The following is a 20,403-nucleotide window of genomic DNA, read 5'->3' as shown; positions in this document are numbered from 1 at the left end:
TGGAAACACACCTATTCAGTTTTGTCACCGGTGCGTTTGGTTTTCATCTTTGAGGAGAAAGTCTTTAAATCTTTAACATGTCGGACGCTTTGCTGCAGTGGTGTGTGGACCAGTTACACCACAAGTTTGGGCTGGAGGCGTGTGAAGACATCGTCAAGTAAGAAATGTCAGCGATTCTTAAGGGATAAACAAGCTAGCATGACAGTGTGCTGTGTTCAAGATTCCCCGTGTGTCAAAATACCGTCAATTAAAGCCGTGTGTGAGTGTGTGTGTGTGTGTGTGTGTGTGTGTGTGTGTGTGTGTGTGTGTGTGTGTGTGTGTGTGTGTGTGTGTGTGTGTGTGTGTGTGTGTGTGTGTGTGTGTGTTTTGTGTGTGTGTGTTTGTGTGTATATTAAATGTGCTGCATTCCTTTGATACAACTAATTAATTTGGCGTCACAGCTGTTTCGTTAGCAGGTAACAGCTGGGCAGGTCTGACAGGTGTGCTTAGCTATTTAGCTACGTGTTAACTAGTGTTTTCATTCCCCACCTTGACAGAATTAATTCAAGTTTTTCCAGGTGAAACATTTTGGGTGATAAAATTTTGTACTTTGTGTCACAGTAAATGTCACCTGAACGATCAGTTTATGTTTCGAAATCGACATTTGAAATTTTATAACGCTACGTGTAACTTAAACACTTTTATATAGGAGGAAAGCATTTTAAGATAACAGCTTAAACAGTACACTGTGTGTGTGTGTGTGTGTGTGTGTGTGTGTGTGTGTGTGTGTGTGTGTGTGTGTGTGTAATATAGGCACACACACACTGCTTGTTTGATCCCTTTTGTTTGCGATGAGCAGTCACAGCAATCTTTCTGCACATCAAAAGCAAACATGTAAGAAAAAAAAACAGCCCAATAAGTAACTATTTTATCAAAAAGAACAAGATATAAAAACACTGTACATATCAGGCCTATTGAAGTTAACAGTAACTTACCCAACTTTTGAATATTAAAGAAGAAATGTATAAACATTGCTGGAAGCCACACAGTGCTGACTAAACAGCGTGTTGACATTTATTAGATTTTTAATGTTTCAATGTCCACTTTGACAGGAATTGTTATTATATTAAGTGGTAATTGTTCATTCTGCTGTCTAGATATATCTTATCCATCGAAAAAGCTGAAGAGATTGAGGAGTATGTGGGAGGCCTCCTGCAGGACACCGATGGGAGTAAAAGCCAGTTTATAGATGAATTCCTCAGAAGGTGGAAGAAGACTCAAAAACAGGCCGCAGATACCACAAGTCTTTACGTTCTCAAGGAATCTGCTTCACCGGCAGGTAGGCCAACAAACGTCTGATGTCTGCCAGTGAATTCATTCTGATTTAAATTGTACATAATGTAAGATAACATAAAATTCCTACAATGAAAATACTATTCAGAGTGCGTGGGCAAGGCTAAACATTGTAAAGAAATATAAATTCTAATGATTAAGTGTCTTATGAGAGTTACTGTAATTAACTTAGACCAAAATTTCTCTCGATACGCGATCCACGATATTTATTGAGGGTTATTTCCTCTCCTTTCCTAGATTCACAAGACATGACCAGAGATACCCAGAAGAAGTCTAAACGCAAAGGCCGTAACAAACAGGAGGTGATGACCATGAGCCAAACAGAACCTGAGCCAGAGGCAGTCAAAACCCCCCTTGATCTGATGAGGGTGAGTACATGTCGGCTCAAACATTTGTTCTCATTTGTAAATGGTTCATTTCATTTCCATTCTAATTTCATCTATTTCTTTCCTCTCATCTTGTTTCCTTTATTCATTTCCTACTTTCTCAGGCCCAAGAAAACAGTAGTACCTCTTCAACAAAGAAGAAAAATAAGTTTGTGAACCTCTATAATAAAGAGGGGCAGGACAGGCTGGCTATCTTACTCCCAGGTCGGCATGCCTGTGAGTGCCTGGCCCAAAAGCACCAACTTATCAACAACTGCATCAGCTGTGGTCGCATTGTGTGTGAGCAAGAGGGCTCGGGACCCTGCCTCTTCTGTGGAAGCCTGGTACAAAAGTCTTTTGAGTACTTAGTTGTTTTAATCTCCTTATGGTGTGGATAAATCTGTATTTTCTAGTTCAGTGTTCTTCACTCGCTGTTCTTGTTTTTCTGATAAAGGTCTGCACAAAAGAGGAGCAGGAGATCTTGCAACGAGACTCCAACAAAAGCCAGAAACTAAGAAAGAAGCTTATGGGTGGTGAGAGTTGAATGTGTTCGAGTCAGAATTAATAATTACTTAAATCTTTGGAATAATGGTGTGGGCTGGTGCTTTAAGTTTGTTTTTATTTCGGTGACAGATGCGGGAGTAAGAGATTATCTCCCACACCAAGAGGCCTTGATGAAGACGGGCTTGGAAAAGGCCATCCAGCACAAAGACAAACTGCTGGAATATGACAAGAACAGGTATCATAAAAACGCGGTTTATGGTTTATGGTTCATGGTTTATTCCTTGGTGTACGCTGTGAACACCTTAATTGAACAGTTCTATTACTGTGGGAGGTAATCATGAAACTTGATGATGACCCTTACCTATTTATTTACTGTCCGCTCCAACTCCAGTGTCAGGAGAACGCAGGTCCTGGATGATGAGTCGGATTACTTTGCCACCGAAACCAATCAGTGGCTGTCACCCAGTGAGCGAGACAAGCTGAGGAAAAAAGAAGAGGAGCTCAGGGAACTTCGCCATGCCTCTCGCAAGGACAGGAAGATCACACTGGACTTTGCTGGTAGACAAGTGATTGATGAGGGAAAAAACCTCAACGAGTACTACAACAAGTAAGATATTCCGACACCACTAGACTCAAGGCTGTGAGTGCAGATTTATGTGGTAGAGTCATGCTAAACACCCTCGCCTTTTGAAATATTTGCAACAATTTGCAGGTTGGATGAGACCCTCAAGGCTATGAGCAATGACTTTACATCAAAATCACCAATATATTCTGAAAGACAAAGTGGAAAGCAGAGCCTTGGAGAGCTGGTCAACCCCAACATAATGCAGTCCCCGCCAGAGGTAGGTCGTTATTGATGCACATACTTGGCGAAACAATGGTGTCACCTTGTGGTACATTTTCAACACTGCATATGAAAGCATTTCCTCTTTAGACAAGTCATTTGCACGATCTGGAACTAAAATTAGTTGAAGCCGACAGCTGTTTCTCCCACATGTAACCTGAGTTTGCATAGTACTCCATCATGAAATTGTGCAGACGGTATTCATACAAATTCTACTGATGACAATGAATGTCTTTTCTAGTGGGTGGATATTGGAGGCAGTAAAAACCACAAGAGAAACACGGAGCAGGGAAAGAGTTCATCGAAGGACAAGGGAGAGGAAGAACGCTCTAAGCTGCGGCTCCAAGACAAGGAGCTGCAGGAGATGTCTGACGGAGGCTGGTGCCTCAGCATGCACCAACCATGGGCCTCACTACTGGTCAAAGGCATCAAGAGGTAAGGAGTAAACAAAATCACAAATCAGTTTTGAAGCGATAATCCACAGTTTGCTGTTTTCTCTCAGACCAGTGCATTGCAACATTGCATTGTCTGTGTGTGTGTGTGTGTGTGTGTGTGTAGGGTAGAGGGGCGAACTTGGTACACATCCCACCGGGGTCGTCTTTGGATCTCTGCTGCAGCCAAGAAGCCCACCCCTCAGGAGATTGCAGAGGTGGAAGCCATGTACCGCCACACCCGCAAGAAAGGTGCAAATATGGAGATAAGACTGTGAATACTGGAAGTGATTTGCTTCTCTGTGTTTTACATTCAACACTTCAACTGAAGTCCAGACATCTCGGAAACCACTGCCACAAAGTGTGAAATGTTTCCTGTACTTTTGCTTGTTGCCAGCTCTTTGATCGTTCTTGTTTTGTGCGCAGCGCCCAGGTTCCCTAAAGACTACCCCACCGGCTGCCTGTTGGGCTGCGTCAACATGACAGACTGCCTGTCTCAGGAGCAGTTCAGACAACAGGTCAGTGAAGCATTACACCATGCAAGAATTATGAGTTTATTACCAGTAGTAAATAAAAAAAAAAAAAACGGTATCTAATAAAATCATATGTAACGTTAATGATTTGCTAAACACATCAGAGATGTGGGTGGCAATTCAGGTCTGGAACCAGGCCATGGTGCTCCAGCAAATGACCGAAACCATCAAAGAAAGACAAATGCAGTGTTATATTTTAATCACAGTATATCATTAACAGTCTTTTGTTGCCTCATGTGATTCGGAGGATTTTGTTGTCTTGAGTTGTGTTCAGTGTCTGGTTGCTTTGGGATTCAAGTACAGAAGGTTCCAGCAAAACATGAAAAAATATGTGATTTGTGTTTGGTCGACTTGGTGGACTGTTTGATGCTGTTTTTGTTATTGTTTTGTGTTGACTGCTGGAATTTCTATCCTCCTCTTTTTGGCTTTCGCCCTGGGAAGCTCTGCTGAAGTGTAATTTCAGCTTGCGGTACACAACAAAAAAAAGCACCTATCTTAAAAATATAATCATGTAATAGTTTTTGAATCGCAGTTCAGTGTCAGACATTGCAGCAACACTAGAGGCAGCAAAACACCATCAGAAAATGTAACACATTGTGGTTTTTATAGACATCCAGAGGCTTATTTTGTCCAAGACCACATAGTACAGAACATAAAACACAGTTTTCAACAACCTATTGTTCTCCACACAGACACATTCTTGTGGATTGGAGTCATTGTGAATTATTGATTTATTGTTCCTTAGAGAAGGTTAAAATATGGACATTTTCATGGCCAGATTTTCCTGCACGTCTTCTTTTCAATTTCCTTTACTGAGAGATTATGTACTGGACTGAGTTGGCCATGCATGTTGTGTTCCATCTGTGTAAAATTGCTGCAATACCATTTCTTACCAGCAGAGGTCAGACTGTACCTTTTCACCAGCAACTCCCTGCCAACTTCGAGAATATCCCACTAGAGACAGTGTGCACCACAGGACTAACCACTGAAACACCAATCGAAGCCCCCATTATACCAATTATATCCCACCAAAATGGTGGTATATGTATTTATCACCTATTGTTTTTATGAAGCATAAATTCATGAAAAATGATTTTGTCTTAGAGCTACAGACAATACGGCTAGCAAGGATCATCCTCTGATTACAAATATAACAACAGAGTGTACTGCTGCTCTCTATGCTTTCCATTTTATGTCCTCCATGACCACTTAAAGTGAAATCCACCCATAGTCTGTGTGTTACGAGGGCCCTGGTTTGACTTTGAATATGTTATGTGGCAAAACGTGGAGGTGCTCCATTGGCGGTACTGTCACTGTTGCCTTTTTGGACTCATAAACTGCTTACTTGAATTTTTACACCCCAATTACTTTAATTAATTGCAGTTTTACCAAGTATAAACTGGAAAATACACCCCATTCCCCATTAAATCATCATGTGTATACAGAGTCACTCTCCCATTCGCTGTCAGTGGAACACAGCTTAATTATGTTTCCATCCTCGTCTTGGCTGTTTTGCCTCAGGGCCTGTCTGAGGTCCACTGGTCTCATGCTTTACACTAAATTATATTTTTATTATTAGTAGAGCTAAAACAATCAGTCCTTTGCCAGAAAATTAATAGTCAGTAATTATGATTATCAATTGTTTAAGGATATTGTGTATTTTCCACTATTTGTCTGTATTTTTCATTATTTTCTGACATTTTATACTTTACATTTTATGAATAATAATTGTATGATTAGTCAAGGAACAAATCTGCAGGTTAATTGACAACACAAATAATGGTTAATTGCAGCCTTGATTATTCTACACGTGATATCAGGCTTTAAGAATAACAGTTCAACTGTGAGCATGTTTGTTCATTCGTAAGCTTTAGATTTTTTAATGATAGGGTTGAGATGCACTGCCAATTCCTTAATGATTATGAAGAGTATTTACTCTGCTTTTCCTGTGTTAGTCAGGGTAAAATCCCTAAACAAATACACACCCTCATTTGATAAGGTGTCAGTTACTTCTCATTATTCTGTGTTGTCTACAAACATTTACATGCCTTACTCACAAAAACACACATTCATAGGCTGCATGTGTTTTAGTCTACAGAGAAATTGTATGAATAGGGATATGTGTAAAACACTTCACATTGCATAAACATGCCCTAACCTTGCAACGCTTACACATGTACACACAAGCTCTCATGCAACTTTTGATGAGATACTGGATCACAGTTGGAAATTGCACGCTGTTCTCTTCCAGTTAAAAAAAACACAGCCATGGAAAAAGCAATGATCCCCTTTCAAGACATTGTGCTTGTGTTTCAGTGCGTCTTTGCATGCGTGTTTCAATATATGTCTTCCTGCATAAATACAGTTGTTTTATTTGTGAGAATCTCTTTGTTTAGGTAGGAAAAAAAACAACAACTTTAAAATGTGTGCTGCTACATGGTGTGCATTCTGACTGCTGGGACCTGTAAAGCTAAGGGCTTTCCCCTTTTGTACTCTGTCCTCATTCTCTCCTCCACCACTCATTCCACCCAGGGCTGTAAAATCATGTTTGCAGGCAGTGTGACTGCCCTTTCATCCTGTGAAAGGGTGTGTGTGTGTGTGTGTGTGTGTGTGTGTGTGTGTGTGTGTGTGTGTGTGTCCACTTGCACAGAGCAGCCATAAATAACACCCCCACACCACACAAGGCCCCTCAGAAAAAAGAAAGAAAGGCAGATGTAGTTCTTAGCAAAGCAACCAGAGAAGAACAACAGTACTATAAGACTAACGACGCTGCTGAACAGTTGATTAGTGCTTATTCCAGTCACCATTTTGGAAAAAAGCAGAGGCTACTAGCTATTTAAATTTGCTTCTGCAAGCAGAGGAGTGCATGCTGTGCTAGTGCATAGTAGCAAATGGCTGAGCGGCTGGGCTGGGCGAGTGGGTGAGGTGTAGGATTTACTGTCCTGTGCTGGCAGTTGTGGGTGGTTAAAAGAGGGGGGTGGTGAAGGACAGACAGCCATTATTCTTCATGTTCTTCTAAATCTGCCCCTAGTGATGTATGAAATATTTAGAGAAAGTGGAATGTAGGTAGATCAGGAGTGCATGAGAGAAACACTATGAACCCAAATACTTAAATATCACTGATCCAGTGTGATTGCAGTGTTTCTCCTGTTGGGGCACTGCTACACTAAGCAGCACCAACAACCTGATACCCTGCTGACAGACAGTACAGCAAGACCACCCCAGGCAGAGCAGGATTTCCATCTGCTTGACTTGGACCAATTCTTTCCCTCATTAGAAATTGACTGGTATATTGATCCATTCCCCCCATAATCTCTCACTCCTCCCAACTCCCCAGCCCCCCTTACTACTGATAATTGGCCAGCCATTATGATCTGTGCTCTGTCTCTCCACCCCTACCCCCCAGTGCTCACTCAGCAATGGGTGGAGATGTATGCCTGACCTTCCTACTGCAGAGAGCAGGGGGGGAGGTTAGGAAAAAGATAGGTATGTTACAGATTGAAAATTGGAATGTTTTTGCTGGAACAGGCAGAGTGAGATAATTAAAAAAGGATGAGCAGAGAGCTTCAGCCAAACTAAACAGGTTTATGGGTGGGGGATATGCTGCAGATGGTTTACTTAACACATGCAAATGATGCTCAACTGTGCAATATTTTAAAATTGCGCGTAAAATTAAGTCAAACAGCATTACTCTATTTTGAGTGCAACATTTATCTACACATGCACAAACCCATTCTCAGTTTTTAAACTTGTTCACAGCACAGGCAAGCACACATCACACCCCATACAGAGCTCGAATCGCACCATCAACTTACTCCTGCGGTGAAAAAATTGATTGAATCAATCTACACTCTCTTAGTAGAGTCTAATTTATTACTCTTCTCCAAAGACTCACCAGATTCAGAGCTACACATCTTGGTGAATACAAGTCAGAGAGATGTAGTCTTTTGGACAGGCTTGTCGAAAACCAGTAACTGTTCAGTGCTTTATTGATTAATATGAAATGACTATGAGGGCAGGCAGGCAGGCAGGCAGGCATTGTGGGCTTTGTGTGTGTGGTGTGTGTGTGGAAGATCCGTACATATATTACCTAATCAAAGGACCCTATGAATTGATGAAATGTTGACATTGTAATGCAATCTGAATGTTTAAACATTCGCAGAGAGCAGTAATGCAGTCTGTGGTAGCTGATATTTCACAAAGAGGCATATTTTATTGACCTCAGGTCTGTTGAAGGCTGACATATAGTAGGTCCCCTGGCACTTATGTGTATCTGATACATACATTGTGTTTGAGACATAACTTGTACTGGATGGTTTATAGTACGGGCTCCCAACTGGTCCAAATTCAGGCTTCACATGTCTTTGTTCTTATATTAACACTAATTCACTTTTATTTCACAAAATGAAAACAAAACTAAGAAATATGCATAAGAAAATATACAAAACAAGTAAATATCATCTATCATGCAGAATGTCCCCTCACTATTTTTTAAAATACATAACTACTTGATTCTTGCATTCAGTTTACAGTGAAGGCAAAATACTTTTTCATCCTAATGTTGCTTGCCTTCTCTAACCTTGTTTGAGCATTCATGCCATATGTAACAGCTTTATGTGCATATATGCAATAGTATCATCTGCATGCAGCGTATTTATGTAGAAGTTGGCCAGTTAATCGATTGGCAGATTAATCAGCTCCGATGGGATGTATTACAACTATTAACTATGGTTATTGGTGAAACTTTGCTCCGGTCGTGGTGGATTGCTAACCAGCCTCCCACGGTCACATGGGTTCATCACCATTTTGTATAGAAAGAGGAAGAAGGGCAGCCTGTGATAGCCTAGCTTGCTAACCCCATTTGTAGTTATACCCTCAAATAATTCATCCTTTACTCCGTAAATCCACCAACAAGCCACTCCACTCCCAGGCCATCCATCCGTGGGAGCTAACTGCAGCACACGGGCTGGATTATGGAGGTAATGGTGGGCAATGGGGATATAATATTAGCCAATTAATCAGCTATCAGCTTTTTGCTGCTCCAAACACATTATCATTATTATTATTATTATCCTTTGAAAATGTATGACTACCTCTATATGTATGCAACAGTATCATCTGCATACAATGTAATGTAACATATAATTAGCATATATAATATGATACTGTGTGTTTGGAATGGTTCCAGAATGGAGTCCTGAAGAAAGTCTAAGTCTAAGGAATCATGATAGAACAGCTGAAAATAAATGTATTCTGTCATTTGTGATTTAGTTAAATTGCAACAATTAATAATAATTCCAAAAATAAAGAAAGTCTAAGTCTAAGTCTAAGTCTAAAACACATAAAAATGTAGAATTATTTGACGCAATCGTTGTCTAGTCTAGATTGTTTAAAATAAGGCTGCTGAGTCAGATAAAGACATTTCTTTCACAATCTAAACTGCTCTGATTGGAGAGTAGTTTTCATTTAAATCATTAGTCACTGCTGCCCTGGATCTGCCGTTTCTATGATCTCAGTCTCAATGTCATTGCGTCAGCACTCACAGGCTTCTATTGTACTTTTATCTTTTTAACATCCATTTAATGAAGCAATCTTTTATTTTGTTCTTCATTGTAGCTTTCAGGTTCTTCAGGAGTGTATATTAAACTAAATTGCAGTAGAGTATACTGTATGTAGACTGCAGCTTAGTAGATGTAAGCACACCAGCACATTTCAGATAACTGAAACCATTGGCTTATACCACATCACATAGCTGCAAGCCTAGCCACTTATCTGTTAAAAGAAGTGCTGGTTTCTGTGGAATTCCATTTGTGCAAGCTCTCCCTCTGACCTCCTGTGCTTGTTAGGCCGGCTGGAAGCTCGGACTGATGCCTGTGTTTCCTTGTGTGGTAATGTGATATTTATATGCTGAAAGCCTTCCTGCCAGCATGCCACACACACATACACGCACACTCTCACAGGATATATTGGATGCATTCCAAAGGAAGGTAAGTCAGGCAATGCTATTTTTTCTCCCCCCTCTTTCTCTGTAACATTGCGTGAATCCTTAGCGGTGGCTGCCCCCCTCCCCCTCCATCATTCCATCTTCATACCCCCCCCCTTTACTTTCTCAATAGCAGTATGTTTTACAGGTCAGGGCCGTGAAGTTGTATGTGGTTGTGGAGAATTCAGACTATGCTCAGTGAACAGACGTGCGCACTTACATGCAACTACGCATCTTGCTCTCCTGCTTTCTCTCCCTTATCTCTTTCTGCACAACCCCAGTCACACACTAACACACTCACATTCCTCCCCTTCCTCCCTTTTCCTTGCTGGGCAGTTTGCCATGGCAGAGAGGTCAGACATCATGTGATTCTGCAGTGGTGTGTAGAATGCATTCAGCCCAGGGTCCCCAGGCACTGGATGACAACCAACCAAACCTCAGTCACAGGTTTTCAACAGCATGAAAAATACATAGAACCATCTGCCAGACTTGAAATGGCCTGCTACACTGTTTAGAATTTCACTGCTGTCCTCATACCACTTCATTGAATGTCACACAGCTTCTGCTGTTGGGGGAGCTGTCAGTTAAGCCCAGTTATTATTTCTACTTCTCCTCCATTCTCCTCTGCTCATGTAATAGGAGCTGTGCCTCTCGCTGTATGCTGATCACAGGAACTTGGAACAATGATAAAAGCTACATACGGTATTTCAGACAGCTTCCTTTGAAGGTCTGAAAGACAGCGGTGTTGATGAAAATAAGTTGGAATCAAAGAGAGGTAACCGAATACCAAGATGTATGAAGTGTTTGACTGAATGCTAAACAGGTTCAGCTTTTTCTTCTCACTGAAGAATTGATGTAATGTGTTATTGCTCTTTCAAATCAGACCTCTTCAATTTATGATGCATTTCTAAGCTTTTTATCTTCTTTCTGAACTGGGAAGTCATTGTCATTACTCCAGTACAGTCCAAGAACATTAACAGCAAAGCCTGTAAAGTACTCACAATATTACAGTGTTGACTTATTATAGAGTAGGAACATGATATGAAACCTTCTGAGTTGAACAGTTTTGTAAATGGTGCACTGGAAATAAGGCAATCTGCTATTAAAATTTACCAAAAAATCCAAATATAAATTATTTTCTTAACTCTGCAATAATATATACCACATATAATGTGGTGCTAATGCTAGATTTGATCCACAATTGAAAGAAATCTACCTCCTTTACACTAACTCTTATGACATTCATCGGCTTGTTTGTATTTTTGGTCTCTGTTGATTTTGTTGAATATATAATTTTAGATTTAAAAATTCTTTGTATTTATTTTGACTTCTTAAACCTGATTCACATATTGCTAGTTAGCTGTATAGTGAGCTTATCTGCTAACGCAAGTCCTACTAGTTGTTTCTTGTGATAGCTAGCTAATTTCAACGGTGTATGTAGCATTTATGGAAGAAATAAACGGTACCTTCAAACGATACTTAACATACTGAGGGAGTGTTGTGAAGAGAATCAAATGAATTAAATCAAGTCAATGGACTGGAATCTTTACAGGCCAAACTTTAAAAGCCTATGATTTTGTGGTTAAAGTATGTTTAGCTGTTGCTGTTTTTTCAATTCTGTCCGTATGGCTCTGCAGACAACTTCTAGGTTCCAGCACTTGTAACTGGAACAGCCTTGTTCTTTTAGTTCAGGGAGCTGTCTTCTGGTTTGTGCTCTCTTTTCGAAATAATGTCCCAGACTGTGTAACAGTGTTTGCATAAAACAGGAAAAACAAGACCACTGTAGATTTTAATGCTGTGATCTATTTAGTTGCTTGCCACAGGCAAACTCCTACCCCCCACAATAAGCTTTAATGAAGCATAGAATCAATATGTTTGACATTTATCTCCCATCTCAACATCTGGTGTTTGTTTTTGATGCCCCAAAATGGCTCCTCATGAGGCCAGTGTCTGTGCCAGTTTTCAGTTTTGGAATGAGGAAATGAATGAAGGCTGTGTGGTGTAGTCAGTAAGTACTTTGTTGAAAGTCAGTGGGCGACCGTGTTTCCCTGCTAGGATCTTATCAGGAATTGGAAGAGCTCTCAATTTAATCATTATTCTCTATGCCCGTTCCAATCCAAATGTGAGGGCAGGCATTACTTCACTCATTACGCCTGGCTGATTTTGAGTGTTTTTGCCAACATTCCTCAGGCATGCCTATGCAATTGCTTTATGTCACACATGCCAGTGTGCGTGTTCATTTGAAAAGAGATCTTTATCCAGCCAAGCCCTGACCCAGCAGCAGTATAACCACTAGTATCTCTCCTAGAAAGAGAGAACCAGGGAGACAGAGAGCGAGAGACTCTCTGCGACTGCAGGGTCAGAGATTACAAACTCAATTGTACTCTGCTGGGTGACATGTCTGCTCAGCAACTTCCTGCTAGCGACATCAGAGGGGAGGAAAGTATGGAGAAAGAGGGGGAGGCGAGGGAGGCTGTCTATGTTTCCAGTGCCATTAATCTTTCTCTGTTTGTGTGCTGCAAACTAAAAAAATGTAGTTTCCACTTGCGCGTTGAGGCAGTGAATCTGACTTATTCCCAGGATATAATCACTTGAAAGAATGAAAAAATGCAACCCTTGAATGAATGTGAAATGAGTATCTTAAGTCTTTAGTCTGTATAATTTGAGATCATATTCTCTTCTGACATTTATTATATTTAATAAGGTGGTGATTCACTTAGGCTTCTTATGGTTGATATTGATCATTGATATGTTATTCCAGTTGGGCAATCATCTATCATTCACCATTTGATTCTCTGTTTGAAACATTTTGATAGCATTCTCCGACATAAGACATAATGTAAAGTCTTTGCCAGATGTCTGTTACACAGATCATTTTCAAGGTTGGACTCTCACTCATGCTAAGGGAAATTAATTACATTTTGGTATGTGCTGTCAACCGTTTTGAAATATTTTTTGGGGTTTTGGACTATCACAGAGCAGCTTGAATGGTCAGATGATAAAAAGGTGACGATTGGAAAGGAGAATGTCTAACATTTACATTGAGAAGCTTTTCTGTGCATGAAACCCGCAGTTGGATACAAGAAAATGCATGAGACTGGCAACAAGTTTCTCTAATCATCTGGTTTTTTTTTAAGACATTACTGGGATCTGTTAAGAGGTTGTGTTCACATGATGCTTTGCCAAGATACCAGCTAGGTGTTGCCAGCTGTTGTCATGGGCACCCAGTGTTTTGTTTGTTGGGGGTTTTTCTGCCAGTGCTGTTAAAAATGGTCAGACTTGGAAGTAACTGTCAAGCAAGGGCAGAGATGCCAAATAAACAAACAAATAAATCACTATTTGACCTGTTGTATTAATAAGAACATCTCATTACTTTTTTGTGCATTAAAACTGTGCCATTGATTTAGTGCTTATGGATCAGTCATACACCACATTCAGCTGAGTGCTGTTTGTGTTTAGTGTGAAGTCTCACTCAGTCAATGTCTTCATTCCACAACACAGGGGACCATACCTTGATATGCACTACTGTTGATTTAAATGGCAGGAGCAGTGTGATCATTATTTTCAATGATGTTCCAGTGTTGTGTGCTGAGGGAAGCAGGGAATTCACAGTCTGCTCCATATACACAAGGTACTTGTTTGTGATCAAGCAGAATTAACATCAAATATGATATGCTTTTCCTTTGCGTAGTGATGTCTGGTCTGGTGAGGTCTGAGTATCCACAGAGACACCATCTTAGATGGATTATTTAAAAAGCGGCTCAGCCTTTAATAAGCGCATAATCCAAATGAAATGTACATGCAGTTCCCTTGAATGTCACAGTAAAGCTCTCGAGCTTAATCAAGGATTGTTTTGCTGCTTAAAATCACACCATCGGTCGCATTACATCACAAGTAAAAATGATACCACTGTTCACTTAGCTCCATTTACTAAAGACAAAATTACAGCTGATTAAAAATCTGACTGGTGTGCATTCATGTTTGATTTCCCGTATGAATGGATGAATGAATAAATAAAGCAACACCATTTCAGCATGTGAGAGAATTGGTAATAATAAAATACTACCTGTTTTCTATTATTTATATAAGTGTAGACAGACAGACCTATTATAGCATGAATCCAAATACAAAAGCATGTACAGTCTGTACATTTAACATAATAGTAATTAAGAATATTTGCATCATTAGAATCAATAAGGAATATGCAGTCTTACTCCTTCTGCCACCTTCAATTGTTTTCTTTCTTTTTCTTTTGCCATGTTCAGTGAATTTTCTTGAAGCACATAGTGCACACACTCTTTTACCATGGTCCACTGGGCAAATATGCCATTAAATGCTTTTGCAGGCTCAGTCTGAGAGGTACAGTATTGATTTACATGCAACATCATTTTCTTTCCTCTCAGGTTTCTGGTGGTCAGTGTAGCAAGAATAAAATTCAGCATAATTACTTGAATAATGCTGCCATTTCACATTTCTTTAAACTGTACGTTGTACGTGCTCTAAATTAAAAGCTTTTACGGTGAGCTGTTAGTCAGATGTCACTATAATAATAGACTGTGTGACAATTCATTTAGCTTTTAACAGTATGTTGGATAATACAAAAGAATACTATTTAAACACATATTAATCTTTCTATCATCTCTTGCATATTTCTACTCAAATGTTAATGTAGAAATATATAATGTCAGCTGCATGTAATATTGTGCAATAATAAAGTTGTCCTATCTAATTGTCAATCATATGTTAGCAGACATAACCACACTCAAATCGCCTGTCAGGCAGTGGATTTCCCCACATCCCAAAGCAGTGTGAATGGGACAATAGTCAGAGAGAAACATAAAAGTGTAAGGAATGGCTCAAATATTGCATTTACCAAACTGCCCGCTAACTACCAGTAGTAACCGATCGTTGCTTCCAAGGCCAAGGAGAACATCATTATCTGAGTTTATAGGGTTACTGGTTAGGTTACAAAGACGAACCCTGTTCACACCCATGACGACCTGCTAAGCTGGGTCTGGCTGCTCGGGCTGCAGAGTTTGGGGTAATGTTTGCTGCTCAGTCGGTCTCTCTATTAGATTTGAGGAATTTTTACACAGCAACTTCAGTCACTATCCAAGACTGTGTTTGCCAAGCACATTGGTTACACCTCATACCAAAGCATTTTTTATTAAAGAACATTTTACAAAAATTTTTGAGTCAGCTGGAAAGATTAATAAGTCATCCCTGTGACAGTGTTTTGGACAGCTCTAGGAGCTAATGTTAGCTAAATTAGCTAGCTTTGCAACAGTTGATGATATTTGCCAGGAGCAGATATTTCAGTATTTCCGACAAGCAAAATCGACAGTCACTGGCTACAAATGAAAAGGAGCTTTATTTTTCTGTCACCACATCACTGTAAGCTGCATATGTGCCATGCTAAGATGGAAATCTTGATGGGCATAACAGCAGTAACTAAGGAACGGTGGGGCTTAGCAAACAGTTGACTGTCTTATTTTGTATTAGTGCAAGTATCCGTGTAATCTCCGAGTTGCGCCTAACACAAAAAATGTTCTAGCTCACTTTCAAAAACTGTAAAATAGAAATTGGAAAAGACTTGTAAAGCGCTCTCATTCAACACCTTCTGTATAGTAGTTCACTGTGTTCTCCCTTGGAGCATATCAGTAAGATCACCTTATCTATTGTCAGTTGTAGTACTAACCCATGGGCTTAGAGAAACCTAAAACTTGCCTTTGATAAGAATCAAGGGACTGCCTTCCTTCTGTGCTCCTTTCTCAAACCGAGCTTATTGCCAGCCACCAGAGAAGGAAGGAAGAGACAGTTATTTCCCACAGAGGCTGAGTGAACACAGATGGGGAGGGCTGTACCCCAGTGTCAGAATATCAAAGCAAATATTTACCTTAAGAGACAGACATGTTCATAAACTCCTCGGTCCTTCTCAATTTCCACATTATGAAATCAAATGCCCACTGTGAAGTGGTTTGTTACCTTACTTAAAATACGAGCCTTTTTGCTGACAGCACCTGTGTTAAGGAGAGCTGGATTTGTGACACCGATAAAAGGAGATTGTGGTGGCAAATAAGAAGTTTTAATGCCTTAGATTCCCTGGAATTTTTCTTTGAAGTCGAGGTTTGAAAGCAGACATGGTAATTGTCTCCAGGGGTTCTTGCTGTGTGTGTGTGTGTGTGTGTGTGTGTGTGTGTGTGTGTGTGTATATGTTGTAAAGGAAACTACTAAGTAGAGGGGCTTTGCCTGTGTGTGCTGTAAATGCACTGCAGTTGTCTGATACTTGAACTCATATATTTAAAAGGAACATATACTTATTTTTTTCACATTTGGGATTTGTAACTTCTGAACCACGTTTTATTAAATTGCATTGCAGTATATTTTCTCACTATCTCAGTGTCATAGAAACTGTCCGTTTTTCAAAATGCTGTTTTCCTCTGCACGTTAGAAATCCTGCACTCATCAAACAGAAGCTTAACTGTGAGTACAAGAGAGAACCCATTTCCTTGGAAAGTTCCAGCAGTTAGCTTGTTGAGTCTAAAAAGCTCTGACTGTTGTGAGGCAGTCTTGTTTTCTTCTAGCCCGAGGGCCACTGCAGGAGGTGAAGTCATAAACGTGGCTGGGAAAATCGAACTGGGCTTAGTGAGGAGGGCTGTGTGAATCTCCCTGTGAAAACACATGACTTCACTACACCTGTCAGCACTACTGCTAGCTAAAAGCCGCATGTGTGACTTGCTTGTTACCAATATTTTTTTGCATAGCTGAATTGTTATGTTTATGAGCCAGGGGAGTAGAAAATAAGTTTAATACAGCTTGTTTCTCAGTCTCCCAGGGAATTTGAATAGTGCGCCGGTGACAGTTTGAAGTCATTTACATCAAGACAATAAGGGTGCCTCAATTGCTGACACACAGAGTTGGATCTTTAAACGCCACAGTACAAATACACCAAGGTAATCATAGTTAATCAATCAGTAAATTCTGCCGAGACTCCTTGCTTGGTACTTTAATGTCATATTATAGTGATAGTTTGATTAAAAAAGACAAAGGTTTTCACTGTAATTTATTTCAAGGTATAGACTTGCATACGTAGTAGCTTAGTTTTTACTTTTTATCAGTTGAAAATGTGTCAATTGACCTTCTAGTTATATTGAAACAGAGCATTTTTAAGGCGAAGGAAATGTGTTTTTGCAGTTGAGCAGACTGACATGGTGCCAGTAATTGGAAAATCGTGGCCCCGGCGCTGAGCTTCTAATAATGAGACATGTCTCTCGTTGTGTTGAGGATATTAATAATGTAAAAATTCAGGAGCCAGTGTTGGGCACTCCTAGATAATTAATGTTCACTCTCCAACTTGACACCAGTTGATTCTGTAGGTGAAGGAGTATGTTGAATTTTTAATCATCTCTGTGCAACTCGGTGTGCCCGAGCTCCAATGAAAGGGACAAAGAGAGTGGCAATAGCTGCCAGTTTAGACGGAAAAGTTTAGTATTGCTTTGGGTAAAAGTCACATGGCACCAGTATAATCCAAAGCCTCTGTCCATACTAGCTGAGGGTGCTTATGTTTACACCTTTTGCCTCCAGATTTTAAAGGGTTGTAAACCGTGTCTGAGAATTTGTTGGGGCATGTGATGGTCCTTGTGGCTAAAGATTAAAACTTGGTGTATGTATACAGACATTCATTGCAGTTATGTTATTTTAGATTACAAAATAGTAATAAACAATGTACACAATCCAAAAGTATTATAAAAGGGATAATGTACAGTTAGCTCGTCATTATTGCAAAACAAACCCTGACAGGCTGATGGAGGACCCTGACGCAAAGTGAAGGTGCAAGTGCATGTCAGTGGTTTGTAATGCACGGCAATTGTTTGGTATACAGAAATAACACACCGTAGTGTAATAATTGAATAATTGAACAATAAAATCTATACTTAAATATGATGATGTTAGTAAAAAATTTGTATAATTCCTATATTTTCATTATAGATTATTCTGACGACTCATTTCTGGATTAATCAGATAATTGTCTGGTCTGTCTTAAATCAGAAAATAGTGAATTTTGCTCATCACATTTCACAGAACCCCAAAGTGTCCAACAGATGTTTAAATTACTACCACAGGAGACAAAGAATAGCAGCAAATCCTCACAATTGAGAAGCTCAAATTAGGGTATGTGCAGAAATGGAAAATGGCATTTTTGTTTGAAAAAGTGATTATGATTAATCGACCATTAAAATAGATGCTAATAAATTTGATGACAAATGACTAATCAATTAATTGATTTCTGTTATGCAAAAAGATCACCGCAAATACAAAAAAATTTAAATGGAGATTAATTTAGTACAACGATGAAGATAAATGCATGTATGGTGATGTTTTCCAGGAAAGGATAAAGGTAGATATAAAGAGAAAATACACTGTTGAACTGAAAACAACTGAAATCAATTATGCTGCTGATGGGGCCACTGGTTGCATTTACATGCACGGTGTAATTTGGCTGTTTGCCATACTCCAGTAGAGATCCTGTTTGCGTTAAGCTGTTTACATGAACCGTTGATACCTTGTAGTTGAGTTTCTTTGTTACAATGAATAAACCAGTTAACACAAATTCCTGTCCACATGAGCTGTTCATTGAATATCTATTGATGCAGCCAACAGTTAACTTGGTGAATTTTTGACGCAGCAAAATACTGAATTTATAACACATGATCTTAAACCAAAAGGGGCTTTTTAGTCCAGTAAGGCTTGTTATTTTGAATCCTCGAATACACTGAATCATTGAATAAAAGCTAGTATGAAAACAAGTGTAGACCAAGTGAAGAGAAGCAAAATACAAATGACTGGTACTTGAACTGTAATGGCCTGCATGGTAAATTCTGCCCAAAATTTCCATTTTTACAGCAATGACTGCGATCACTACAACGGCACAGTCAAGCAATGTGTACCTACTGTAGTTATTCTTTTTCCCTTTACAGACATGCTGTTCTCACTCACTATGTCGTTTATTCTGATCAGCTCTGCTTTGCGCCTTTCGTGATGTTAAGCTCCTCTTAATGAAACTCAACACTTCCTGCAGATGTTTCACAGTAAATGTGACGTGAAAAGATTATTTCTCCTCAACTGCTGGAAGGCTTTTAATGTGAAGCAGATGGAGGAATGAGTTTGCATTAACAGCAAACAGCAGATGGGAGTAAATCAAAAAACAGGGAATATTGTTACTAATATACAATCAGTAATACTATAGAATAGGGAATTGGAAATAAAGGCCTGTCTGTCATAACTGTCTTTGGCAAATAAATGTCTGGCTCTCTCTTCAGTTGATGTCAGTAAAGGCCTTGTGCACTATTTGATGATTTACGGTGCATTGTTCACCCTTGCTGACCCAAATAGAGGCTTATAACTGACACAAATGGGTTATTTTCAGACAAAAAACAATGTTGATAATACCTGGCTACATTGGCTGTCTCACGACTTTCCCCTTAAGCTGCAGCCTGAATATGAAATTATATAGACACATGCAAGAAATTTGCATTACTACAGTAAAAATGTATGATTTTAGAAAGGAAAGATCAATTTAAAGAATACGTTCACAAGACGTGAAAGTGTGCCAGCATTTAGTACTGCATGCACACTGCATGCAAATGGGTTAGTGCTTTAGCCCTATTCACACAAGAGAGGATGTCAATGAATTCCTCATTGACATCCGTTCATGTTTTGTAGTCTGTAGCGAATTTTGGAGATTGTGTATTGAATTGTGATGTGTGATATATACACACGAACAGTATGTGTATCTGTTTTCTGAAAACAGTTTGGAAGCCAGCTATGCAGTAGATGCACGACTGCGTGTGCGCTCTGATCCTGCGTGGAGCGGTGATGGAAAAACAAATAATACACTTAGTGCGTGCAAAAAGCTGAAAGGCAGTTACAGTACAGTTTCCTGAGGGCAGCTGCATTCGTTGGAGGGTTAATGAATGCCAGAAACAGGCTTGTGTTGTTTGGTGAACACGATAGATTAAAGAACGATTGGCAAGCGATTGCTGTTGCATACAGTTCCCAACAACACCCTTTCACCTCCCACATGTAGCCCATAGCTCAGGGACAACCCATCTGTTTCTCCATTCCCTGGGTGAAACCAGCCTTGACAGAACTGGCTAAGCAGTATTTCAGAAGTGTCCTTTCTGGGAAGACACAGTTGGCTTTGTGTAGTTCCCTATCTATCAAAATCTCTGCCTGTGTTTCTCCTTCACCTTACATTCTTATTATCAGTCTTTCTTATCGAATCATAATCCTCATTTTCACCCTCTGGTTCTCCCCCCTCTATTCTTTCCCTCCTTTCTGTGCCTCCCTCCCCCCTTATTCCACCCTCCTCATTTTTAAAAGCCACATGCTCCCAGCCCGTCTGGCTCAG

The 20,403-nt window shown here is 39.8% G+C and overlaps 1 protein-coding gene across 2 annotated transcripts in view; it reads left to right on the top strand.

The window, feature by feature from the left end:
- Nucleotides 1-20,403, top strand: part of trip4 (thyroid hormone receptor interactor 4) — a 65,875-nt gene continuing 45,472 nt past the window's right edge. The window contains exons 1-11 of one of the 2 annotated variants that reach the window (XM_070830006.1): nucleotides 1-157; nucleotides 1,137-1,318; nucleotides 1,570-1,700; nucleotides 1,823-2,041; nucleotides 2,152-2,227; nucleotides 2,331-2,436; nucleotides 2,593-2,808; nucleotides 2,914-3,043; nucleotides 3,287-3,480; nucleotides 3,604-3,728; nucleotides 3,903-3,994. In XM_070830006.1, the coding sequence (XP_070686107.1) occupies nucleotides 78-157; nucleotides 1,137-1,318; nucleotides 1,570-1,700; nucleotides 1,823-2,041; nucleotides 2,152-2,227; nucleotides 2,331-2,436; nucleotides 2,593-2,808; nucleotides 2,914-3,043; nucleotides 3,287-3,480; nucleotides 3,604-3,728; nucleotides 3,903-3,994 (1,551 nt within the window). In that variant the 5' untranslated portion in view covers nucleotides 1-77. Of the gene's footprint in view, nucleotides 158-1,136; nucleotides 1,319-1,569; nucleotides 1,701-1,822; nucleotides 2,042-2,151; nucleotides 2,231-2,330; nucleotides 2,437-2,592; nucleotides 2,809-2,913; nucleotides 3,044-3,286; nucleotides 3,481-3,603; nucleotides 3,729-3,902; nucleotides 3,995-20,403 lie in introns of both variants that reach the window. The other variant, XM_070829997.1, reaches the window with a different exon arrangement.

The sequence above is a fragment of the Pempheris klunzingeri genome, chromosome 1 (genome assembly GCF_042242105.1).
Source record: "Pempheris klunzingeri isolate RE-2024b chromosome 1, fPemKlu1.hap1, whole genome shotgun sequence".
In the NCBI taxonomy this organism is placed as follows: domain Eukaryota; kingdom Metazoa; phylum Chordata; class Actinopteri; order Acropomatiformes; family Pempheridae; genus Pempheris; species Pempheris klunzingeri.
Note: the sequence above shows the minus strand (reverse complement) of the source record. Positions and strands in the feature narration are given on the sequence as shown.